The sequence below is a fragment of the Oryza glaberrima genome, chromosome 2 (assembly GCF_000147395.1).
Source record: "Oryza glaberrima chromosome 2, OglaRS2, whole genome shotgun sequence".
Classification (NCBI taxonomy): domain Eukaryota; kingdom Viridiplantae; phylum Streptophyta; class Magnoliopsida; order Poales; family Poaceae; genus Oryza; species Oryza glaberrima.
In genome coordinates this window covers 22,342,692-22,354,534 of record NC_068327.1, presented here as the reverse complement: position 1 = coordinate 22,354,534, position 11,843 = coordinate 22,342,692, and the positions used below count along the sequence as shown (strand labels likewise).

General features: G+C 50.0%; 1 protein-coding gene and 1 non-coding gene across 2 annotated transcripts; one reads left to right on the top strand and one right to left on the bottom strand.

Moving 5' to 3' along the window:
- The first annotated feature begins 266 nt into the window (after window positions 1-266).
- LOC127761920 (lecithin-cholesterol acyltransferase-like 1) lies at window positions 267-2,057 on the top strand. The gene is made up of 3 exons (XM_052286251.1): window positions 267-683; window positions 823-1,386; window positions 1,525-2,057. Exons 1-3 carry the CDS (start codon window positions 274-276, stop codon window positions 1,856-1,858), a joined length of 1,308 nt encoding a protein of 435 aa, XP_052142211.1. The 5' UTR covers window positions 267-273; the 3' UTR covers window positions 1,859-2,057.
- A 7,979-nt stretch (window positions 2,058-10,036) lies between these two features.
- Window positions 10,037-10,175, bottom strand: LOC127764831 (small nucleolar RNA Z247). Its single transcript, XR_008015975.1, has one exon. It is a non-coding gene; the product is annotated as a small nucleolar RNA Z247 (small nucleolar RNA).
- Window positions 10,176-11,843: the final 1,668 nt, after the last annotated feature.

Genomic DNA, 11,843 nt, shown 5'->3' with positions numbered 1-11,843 from the left:
AATACGAGTACTCGTGCTAAGACAAGGAATCTAACCAATCGAGCCTTCGCATTTTCAAGACAACTCTATACACGCCATTTGTCTTGTTTTAAGTTGATCATTTCAGAAGTTATATATCGACGGCGGAAGTTTAAAAATTATGTTCAAATCTTACTCTAAACATCAAATATGTATGCGTTTAATATTTTTCATAAGAGGGACTAGACTATGCCACACCACGTTATATATATTTAGCGAGACTCCAACCCTCAGACCTTCAGAGCCACTCCAACCATGGCATCTATTCCACTGGTGGTAGTACAGCTGCTGCTCCTGCTGCTTCCACTTCCCCTCCGAGAGCACCTCTGGTCAAGCCAACACCGGCGAAACGACGTCGATGCCGGCGAGCTCCACCCGATCATCGTGTTGCCCGGGGTGGCCTGCAGCGACCTGGAGGCGCGGCTCACGGAGGCGTACCGGCCGTCGGCGGCGAGGTGCGGCGCGATGAAGGGGAAGGGGTGGTTCCCGCTGTGGAAGAACAGCTCCGACCTCTCTACGCACCGCTACAACGAGTGCTTCGAGGAGCAGATGAGCCTCGTCTACGACCCCGTCGCGAACGACTACCGGAACTTCCCCGGCGTCGAGACCCGCGTCCCCTACTTCGGTCTCGTCAAAGGCTACCATCAGAAGTGGCCTTTTGACAAGTTAATTCCTCCCCAAATTAACCGTTCACATATGCGTCCATGCTACTGCCCGTGTCATGTGCAGATGTGCTTCTCCTTAGTTTTAATCTGGTCTCTGATCAAGTGATCAGCTCGATCGATGTGATGTGCGTGCATGCAGGCCATGGTGCCTTACACCGCTTATACGAGCCCTGGAAGAGATGGGATACCGTGACGGGGACAACATGCACGGAGCTCCTTACGATTTTCGTCATGTTCCTCCAGTCCCAGGCCAGGAATCCCAAGTCTACTCGCGCTACTACAAGGAGTTCATGGAGCTCGTGGAGGCCACAAGCAAGAGGCATCGCAAGAAGAAGGTCATCATTCTCGGGCACAGCCACGGAGGTTGCGTCGCCCTTGAGTTCGTCCGGAACACCCCGTTGGCGTGGAGAAAGGAGTACATCAAGCACCTCTTCCTGGTCACGCCTACGCTCTCCGCCGGGCTGCTCGACCCGGTGGAGAACCTTGCCACCGGGCCGCACAACCTGTTCTACGTGCCAGGCGCGACGGAGCTGTCGCTGCGGCCAATGTGGAGGAGCTTCGAGACCAGCATCGCCAACCTCCCGTCCCCGGCCGTGTTCGGGCGCGAGCCGATCGTGGTCACCGAGCGGAGGAACTACTCCGCGTACGATATGGAAGATCTCCTTGCCGCCGTCGGTTTCGGCGACGGGATCGAGCCTTTCAGGTAGGGATGCAAGTGGGACGAGCAAGCGGGCTTTTTTTTCCGCTTATCCCACTTCTAGTTTATTTTTTTTTCTAAGCAGGACGAGCAAACGGTTTTTATGCGGGTAGCAAAACTATCCACTTGCATCCCTACTTTCAGGAGACGAATGGTTGCGAGGATGAACTACCTCGAGGCGCCCATGGTGCCGTTGACGTACATCAATGGAGTGGGGAAGAGGACGCCACGGCAATTGGTGTACTGGGACGGTAACTTTGACGAGGCTCCGGAAAGAGTGTATGGTGATGGAGATGGGATAGTTAATCTGGTCACCATGTTAGCGTTCGATGAGGAGATGCGTCGGCAGCTAGGACAGAGGGGGCAATTCAAGTCGATCAAGGTCGAGAACGCTTCCCATATGGGGATTCTTATGGATGAATGGGCGCTAAAGAGGGTCATGAAAGAGATTCTTGAAGTGAATCAGGATTCTTCGTAGGCTCTTGTGCTTATGAACTTCTGTTTGAATTGATTTACAAGCATGTATACTGGTGGTTCGCTAAATTGGGATTTGATCTCTAGTATTCTTTTCTGAATCGGGGTATGTACAGCGAAGAAAGATGGATATGTATCATCCATACCATTTAACACACGGAAAATGTTGCATGTTTTCCATGGTATTAAATATTTCTTGCCCATTTATGTGCAAATATCTTTGGGTACCACTACTACAAAACAATAATCCTTGTCGGCTCATCCATACCAATAAAACTAGAACCGGCACAAATAAGCCATATATGCTGGCGTGTAACAGGAACGGGAAGCGATAAGCCCTTCGAGTGTTATCCACCGGCACCTATACATCAGCGACTATGTGCACCGGCTCTTCTTACCAACTGTAACACCCCAAATTCCATATAACCAATGAGAACTGTTTTGAAGAAATCCTATGTTCAAAATTGTATTCCTTTGTGTGTATTAAGTATCTAGTGCCAAGAGCTCAAATCAAAACAATCGTTGTAGCCCGAAATCTCATTCTAAAGTCCTCCCTAAAATAAAATATCGATATAAAATTCAAATCCTATCTTAAACCCTTCTCCACAAATTCTTTCAAATTTCCTATATATCAAAATTCACTGAAATCAGGAAATCTCCTTTGCAACCATGTAGGTTGTCAAGATTTTCCAATATTAAATTAAATTCAAATATCTCTCTATTTCATGTCTTTTTCCAAATTTATTCAAATAATTCTAAATACCGAACCATTCCAAAAGTTCATTGAAATTATTCTATTTCCCTCTCATCTGTCACCTTTCCTTAAATCTACTCAAATACATTTCAAAAACCACAAAATTTCATTAATCTCTCCCCTTTGAAAATTAACCAAAATAATCCAAAGAACATGTAAATTTAATTCAAGATTCAAACCTCATATGAAATATACCAAAACTAAAGCAAACATCCTTCACTAGAATTCCTATGATTTGTGCAAATTTGCGCATCAAATTTAGATTCCAATATCCTTCCTAAATCCTCCTAATTTTCTCTTCTAGTCAATCTTTACCAATTATTCTCAAAAGTTAATATCCATTACCTAAAATTCCTAACAAATTCATGAATTCTAACACCAACTTTAAATTCAAATATCAATTCAATCCGTCACAATTCATACCCAGAATCCTTTGGAAATTCGGGCCACCCTAACCCCCACCCCACCCCTCCCCCTTATAGGATGGAAAAAGTACACCGAAGGTCCCTGAACTTGTTATCGAGTTACAAAAACGTCCTCAAACCGCAAAACCATATATCTGACGTCCCGTATCTAATCAAAACCGGTCACAATAGGTCCTTCGGTGGTTTTGACCCCTGGTTTTGTCCGATGTGGCGGCTGAGTCAATGTGGGACCCACGTGGGCCCCACGTGTCAAGATGGCACGTCATCTCTCCTTCCCCTCTTCTCTCCCTTCCTCTCTCTCTCTCTCACTGGATTGGCGGTGGATTGGCCGGCTCACTGGAAACCGCCCAAGCCTTTGAGCAGTAGCAGCAACCGCCGCCGCCATGTCACGAGGCTTACCTTGGACCTTCGAGCGGCCACCATGGATATGATCGGCGGATTCGTGCACACGCGAGGTCGTTTGATGTGGATGCAGCACCCGACATGGAACGAGAGGTGGAGAGATGGGTGTAGAGGGGAGACGTGGTCTACCACCTGGCGGCGCGCCGCGTGGAGGAGCTCCGTGTCACGACCGCCGTCGGCGACTCGTGCAGCGTAGCACCCCGGCCAACGATGACGAGGTCGGGCGTCTCGTCAAGGTGCTTGACCCTGACCTCAGCTGCGTCCCGTTGGAGACCCTCCGTGTGCTGGACCTTATCGAGTGCAGCGGCCTGCACATGCCACCGCCCGCCGCCGTGGAAACCACGTGGCTTACGATGCTGCGGCTGCAAGCCTGCGCCATGAACGTGAAGGATCTCTAGGGCGTCATCGACGCCGCGTCGACGCTCGCCACCGTGCACCTCGACTCCATCTCCTTCGACGGGATGGAGCACGGCTGCTACTGCCTCTGAGGCGGCGGGCGGTTTCACCACCAGCTCATCAAACCGCACCACGGGGAGGGCCTCCTCGATGGCCATCGGCGGAATAGCCCTTAACTCGGGCCTACGGTGCTGGAGCAGCGACGACGATGACGACGCCCAGGCCTCCACCATCCCACCGCCGTGCCCCTGCAGCATCAGATCTGCTCCGTGGCTACCACCCCGGCAAGGTGTCGATGAGGTCGGCGAGGCAAACGGCGTGGAAGGCCCAGAGGAGAGCGATGGAGGTGGCCAAGGAGGAGGAGCACCTGGAGCAGTAGCCTCGGGAGGAGCAGCATTGGAGGGTCAAAGCTGATGCTGAGCCACCGCCAAGCCACCGCCGCCACCGCCGTGGTTCTTGTGCTGCCGGCTGCAACCGCCGCCAAGCCGACGCCGACGCTGGCGGCGACCGCGGGGAGGCGCTTCCTCCACTCCGCCGCCCCGCTCCTCGTCGCCATCCGCTCCATCCCCCAGGAGCTCTCCCTGCGCCTCCTCCGGGCCCCCGCCTGCGAGCTCCTCACCGACGAGAAGAGTGAGAGAGAGATAAGGGATGGGACATAGATGATGTGGTACCCTAACATGTGAGGCCCACATGGGTCCCACGCTGACTCAGCCACCACATAGGATAAAACAGGGGTCAAAACCACCAAAGGATCTATCGTGACCGGTTTTGATTAGTTAAGGGACGTCGGATATCTGGTTTTACGGTTGGGGATGATTTTGTAACTTGATGATAAGTTGAGGGACCTTCGGTGTACTTTTTCCTCATTGGATTGATTCCCACTCAATGTCTAATTGCAAGCTTGGCCCATGAGACCTATTGTCTTATTTTATTGATTCATTTTAGTGTAGTTTGTTTACATACCAATTTGCAAACCCTTTTTTCCTCAAAAATTCTAACTGGTATGCCATCTTATTCTTTCGAATCCAGGACTCTAAGGGTTTTCTTGAAGGCATGTTTCTTTAACGATTTCTAGCATAGCGAGAGCCTCTAGCGCATCTCTCTCTCTCTCTCATCTCTTTACCCCCTACTTAGGCCACGGTAGCCAATACCACGACAAGGCAGTTTGAGTGACATGACGCTGACGTGGCACAATAAGCAAAATTTAAAAAAATACAAAAACAGCGTGGGACCCACATGTAAGTGAAACAACAACCTTCTTTCTTACCCCCTCTCTTAGTGTTTTCGCCGGCAAAGCCACGCAGCCGTTCTCCGAGCAAGGAGCTGTGAGCAAAGCGACGGCGGATGGGGCAGGGCGGGCGCGGACGCCTAACAGCCTCGATCTGGGTGGCGACTGGCGAGCGGCTGAGCAGACCGGTGGGCGGTTGAAGCACGCCGACAATGGCAACACAATATGTGAGTCCGGAGCTTGTGAAGCTTGTTGAAGTAGTCTAGCACGCTGAACCCCTCGCAAGCAGCGACGACCGACGGCTGGATGTACGGTGGCCGCACAGCTCACTGAGCAACTCCCGCACGGCTCTAGTGAAGAACGGGTAGGCAGGGACCTCCAGGATTCAAAATTTCGGATTGAAATTTTCGAAATTTCGGTTCTATCATACCCCCCCTCCCCATGCGATATTATTTCCACCAAAATTTTGAAATGTTTTCATTTTTTCGTGAATTTGATAATATTTAGTTCAAATTTGATCAAATTTTATTTAAAAATTCATATATGACCAAATAGATACATTAAACCCTGGGGACCTCTCGTCGGCGCCTCCAGCGAAACCGAGCATCTTCGTAGGCTCATTGTCGAGAAGCCTCGTTAGTCGTTATGAGGTCGGTGAGCTCTTGCCAGCGCCGTCGTGAGTCGGTGGAGAACTCCAACTCCCGGAGTAACCGTAACAGCCCCTTCCGGCAGTAACCGTAACATCCCCTTCCGGCCGGCTCCGTCCCTGGCGTCCTACCGTACGCCATCTCGTAAACGAGCGCGCCCACCAATCGACAGCGAACTTGTGGCCCTCGCCTCTCACCTTCTCCGGAGCCACGTACTCCTTCATCCCCACAAACGAGAATAACTCTCGCCGACTTCGCCTTCTTGAGCTGATCATGGCCGCGCAGCTGTGGCGGCAGCGACGATGACATCGGCGAAGTGGACGTGGACGCGGAGGGAGACACAAGCGGGAGAAGCCGGGAGAGGTCAAAACTCAAACGTCAAAGTCGGTTAACGTGACGTGGTCGTTGTGATGGAAGCGATACCCTTCCTCCAGGTACGCCTGCGTGTTATATAGGCTAGGAACAGCCCCTAGCGTGGCACATACAAAGGATGAGAGATATTATCCTATCCCTCTGTTAGTTACAACAAACTGAAGATAAGATTCAATCTATCTAACTAATCATTCTTATCATCTAACACTCCCCCTCAATCTCAGCTCTCCAAGATTGAGATTGTTACAGAACAATTGTAATTGTCTCACAGAAAGAGGTTTTGTAAATCCATCAGCAACTTGATCTTGCGACGGAACAAACCGAATTTCCAACATTTTCTGTGCCACCTGTTCTCTAACAAAATGATAATCTACTTCTATGTGTTTTGTTCTAGCATGAAACACAGGATTTGCTGACAAATATGTGGCCCCAATATTATCACACCATAATTGAGATGGCCCTGGATGCGATATACCAATTTCTTCTAGCAACTTACGAACCCACATTACCTCAGCAGTTGCATTAGCCAAAGCTTTATATTCAGCTTCAGTACTAGAACGCGACACAGTAGCTTGCTTCCTGGCACTCCAGGATATCAAATTTGATCCAAGAAAGACAGCAAAACCTCCAGTAGATCTCCTGTCATCTAGACATCCTGCCCAGTCTGCATCAGAGAAAGCACTGACAGTATGAGAAGAGGATTTATCAATCTTTAATCCTAGGCCAAGAGTACCTTGCAGATATCTAAGAATTCTCTTCACTGCTGCCCAATGTACAACAGTAGGATTCTGTAGGAACTGACACACTTTATTAACTGAGAAAGATATATCTGGTCTTGTAAGAGTTAAGTACTGTAGAGCCCCAACAATACTCCTGTACTGACTAGCATCATTTGCACCCAAAAATTCACCATCATTTAACCACAGTTTTTCAGACACACAGAGAGGAGTACTCACAGGCTTACAATTACTCATTCCAGTTCTCTTAATAATATCACCCGCATACCTTTCTTGCGTCAACAGCAAACCTTTCTCAGTTTTCTTAACTTCAATTCCCAGAAAGTAGTGTAGATCCCCAAGATCCTTCAGAGCAAAATCCTTCTCAAGTTCCTTGAGTAAAACTGTAACTGCTTGACCAGAAGAGCTAGCAACTATAATATCATCAACATATACAAGCAGAAACATAACAAGTCCATTCTTGTTATAGAAGAATAAAGATGTATCAGCCTTAGATGAAACAAAACCAAGTTCTTGTAGTCTTTTACTCAACCTGGAGTACCAAGCTCTAGGTGCCTGTTTTAAACCATACAGGGCCTTATCCAACTTACAGAGATAGTGTGGCATCTTTTTCTCCTCGTATCCTGGTGGCTGCCTCATGTACACATCTTCTTCAAGGTAGCCATGCAAGAAGGCATTCTGTACATCAAGCTGTCGAAGACTCCATCCCTGTGACATAGCCAGTGATAGAACAAGTCTAATAGTAGCAGCCTTGACTACAGGACTAAAGGTATCCTCATAATCAATCCCATAACGTTGTTTAAAACCTTTTGCTACTAACCTAGCTTTATATCTGTCTATAGTTCCATCTGCCTTCCTTTTAATCTTATAGACCCACTTACAATCTATTACGTTCACCCCCTGCTTTGGTGGAACTAGATGCCAAGTTTTATTTCGCACTAAAGCAGCAAACTCACTATTCATAGCTGATTTCCAATTAGTATTATCTAGAGCCTCTTGGAGATTACCTGGTTCTCCTGTATGTGTGAGTCCTGCATACCTTACCGTGCCATCTGTGTACTTCTTTGGTTTGTGAATACCACGCTGTGCTCTGGTCACCGGTCGAGTCGGCTGCACGGCAGACTGAGCACTGCCATCATCATGAGCACTGCCATTTTCATGTGATGTGGATGAATCAGGGACTGAGGCAGACACGTCTTGGTTCTCCTGCAAAGGCCCACGTGGGGCCGGGCCCACGATGTCCCCCGACGGAGACGAGGCTGCCGCGTGCGGCGACGCGGTTGGCTCGGCCGAGGAGCTCGCCGCGTGTTGCGGCGTGGCTGGTCCTGCAGACGGAGACGACGCCGATTTCTCCTGGTCCGCCTGGTTCTCTGCGCCATGCATGGTACTGTGCGTCAGAGGATCATGATTGCCACCGGTAGGATGCCCGCCGGAGCTTTGCATGAAATCATGCCCGTGCTGCGCCGTTTCTGCATCATTCTCTCCCTGATTTTCTCCATCGCCTGCACTGTTCTCAATAGTTGGATTAGCAGCAGGATTAGAATCATCAATCAGCGGTTGATCATGCATCCGTACGCCCCCGTGATCAAGCAGCGGAAGAAGGTGCGCCGGGAGAAGATTGATCTCAGATCGAAGACGAGCACCAGCGTTGGGATGAAGTTTTTCAAAGGGATAGATCTGTTCGTCAAAAACAACATCACGGGAAATATACACACGCCCCGTAGAGATGTCTAGGCACTTAAAACCTTTGTGAAGTGTGCTATAACCGAGAAAAGCACACTGTTTAGAGCGGAATGCTAACTTGCGGGCGTTATAGGGACGCAAATTCGGCCAGCAGGCACAGCCGAAAGTGCGCAGCAAAGAATAATCTGGGGGCAGGTTAAACAAACGTTGGAGAGGAGTCTCAAAGTTCATCACTTTGGTTGGGGTCATGTTTATGAGATAGGCAGCGGTGGTGAAGGCCTCATCCCAAAACTTGAGAGGCATAGAGGCATGAGCTAACAGCGAGAGCCCTACCTCAACGATATGACGGTGCTTGTGCTCGGCAGAACCGTTCTGTTAGTGCGCATAGGGACAGGCAACGTGGTGTTCAATCCCAATGCGCTGAAAGAAGGAATTGAGGCGTTGGTATTCCCCACCCCAATCCGTCTGCACAGCTTTGATTTTTCTATTTGTCAAGCGTTCAACAAGGTTATGGAAATCCTGAAACTTAGCAAAAACCTCAGATTTATGTTTAAGGAGATGGATCCAAGTGAATTTGCTAAAGTCATCGATGAAACTAACATAATAAACTTTATTACCAACAGAATTGATAGCAGGACCCCATACATCGGAAAACACAAGTTGCAAAGGTTCAATAGAAACGCTACTGGACTTAGGGTAGGGTAGCTGATGGCTCTTGCCTTTCTGGCAAGCATCACACACAAACTCTTGACTAGAATCCCTAACAACTGGGAGATTATTCTGGCTAATGACGCGATTGACAATAGAAAAAGAAGGGTGCCCTAATCTACTGTGCCACTGGAACAGAGAGGGCTTGACGACACCAAAGGCCTGCTTGTTGGAGATGGTTTGGAGCTTATCTGTTGGCAGAGGGTAGAGGCCGGATCTACACCTGCCTCGAAGAAGTGGCATCCTCGTTACCTGATCCTTAACCAAAAAGAAGAAAGGATGAAGTTCAACAAATGTTCTATTGTCACGAGTAAAGCGATGGGCAGAAACAAGGCTTTTGCATGCGTCAGGAACATGGAGGATGTTTTTCAACGTTAGATCACGAGTAGGGGTACGAATTGCAGAATGACCAACATGATCAATATTCATACCTGTGCCACTAGCATTGTGGACTTGATCATTGCCGGTGTATTTGTCCTTCACCGTGAGCTTCTCCATCTCTCCAGTGATGTGGTCGGTGGCGCCACTATCGATGTACCAGTTGGTGTCGATGCCGTAGGAGTTCGCTGCAGCGGTGTTGACGTTCTTTTCTTCACCGGTGAAAGAGGGATCAAATCTCTTCCAGCACTTGGCGACAGTGTGGCCGATCTTGCCGCAGAGTTGGCACGTCGGCTTGGGCTTGCCATCACCACGACCGCGCCCAAAGCCACCGCCACGTCCAGGATTGCCGCCGCCGCGCCCTCTGCCATCACGACCGCCTCCGCCGCGCCCTCCTCGCGACGCGGTATTGGCAGAAGGGTTGGCCGCGTTCTGGAGAAGTTCCAGCCGCGACTCAAAGCCAACCAGGAGCGCATATACATCGCTCACAGAGATTGGATCGGGGCGTCCCGTGATAGACGAGACCACCGAGTTGTAGTCGAAATCCAGCCCGGCAAGAATGTAGGAGATGAGCTCCTCATCATCAACTGGTTTTCCTGCAGAAGCCATGTCATCTGCAAGAGATTTCATCTTACCAACATACTCCGCAATGCTCCGGTTTCCTTTCATGGTGGTGGAGAGCGCCATGCGAGTGTTGAGGATGCGGGCACGAGATTGAGATGCGAAGAGGCTCTCAATTGCCTCCCAAACATCTGCCGCCGTTGTGAGTGTTGCCACCTGGGTGAGCACCTCACGCGACAGAGATGACAGCAGGTAGCTGAGAACCTGCTGTTCCTGCGCCCTCCATTGCACCAGCGCCAGGTTTGCCACCTTCTCGGTGGTCTTGCCATCGTCCTTGGTGACGATGATCGTTGCAGCCGGTGCCTGATTGCTCCCGTCGAGGAAGCCGGCCATCTGTGCGCCGCGGAGCGCAGCAAGAACCTGCGCCTTCCACAGCACGAAGTTGCTTTTGGTGAGCTTCTCAGAAACTGTTTGCCCATTGAGAGCAGATGGGTTGGAGGAAGAAGACGCCATTTGCGTCGAGAGTTTGGAGATTAGATCGAAAGATTGATCGGTGGAGGGTGGAAGGCTCTGATACCATGTGATGGAAGCGATACCCTTCCTCCAGGTACGCCTGCGTGTTATATAGGCTAGGAACAGCCCCTAGCGTGGCACATACAAAGGATGAGAGATATTATCTTATCCCTCTGTTAGTTACAACAAACTGAAGATAAGATTCAATCTATCTAACTAATCATTCTTATCATCTAACAGTCGTCGGCGCGGAGGAAGACGTCGTTCTCGGGCTTGAGGTCGCCGCGTACGTTGGTACGTGATCCCGACGGCGGTGTGGAGTGCTCGGCGACGTACAACCTGATGTGGCCGGCCGGCCGCGGGGGGAGAAGAAATGGTTGGGCTTTGCGTGGCGAAGCTCGTTGATCGAGGTACCTGCCATGGCAGTAACGGCTGCGCGAGCCCATACAGCAGCAACACCTCCCACCTCGGCGCCGTCGCGCGCCGCATCCCCTTGCCTCCGATCCCCGGCCGCTGACGTTGCTGCCATGCACACCGACGCGACTAGCTATAGCCTATCGTCGAAGACCTTGATGAGCGCGTATACACCCCGCCAGCGTCCGATCGACGCCGCGGTGGCGATCGAGGAACACGATGCCTATCAGCCTATATATATGACGCCGCGGCCGAGCACGCGCGCGCACGACGCTGAGGTCTATATCTGCCATGCGCCCGCCCATGCGCTAACTAGCTGCTACACGAGCGCATCACGCGCTGTGCTTGGGAGTGTACATGTCACGTTGTGAGCGGCGGTGACGTGGAGGTAATGAGATATAAACGCAAGACGGTTTCCGAATATGTTGTTTGTTTTATTTAACCTGCAGAGATTAATATATAAAACAGAGTGACATAGTGATAAGAAAGAAGATGGTTGTTTCGCTTATATATGGTTCCCACGTGTTATTTTTTCTATTTTTGCTTATTGTGCCACGTCAGCACCACACCACCTAAAACTGTCTTCAATACTGTCTTAGGACTACATTTGCATCAATGTGTTATACCTGGTTTTGCGGTTTAGGGATTTGACTCGAACTCCGCATTAAGATGAGAGACCTAAGTGAACTTATTCCCTTTGGCTAGCCCATGCGCCATGTTCTTCCCCTGGGCTGAGCCCAGTAACCCCAAGCAGAATATTCCTATTCTCCT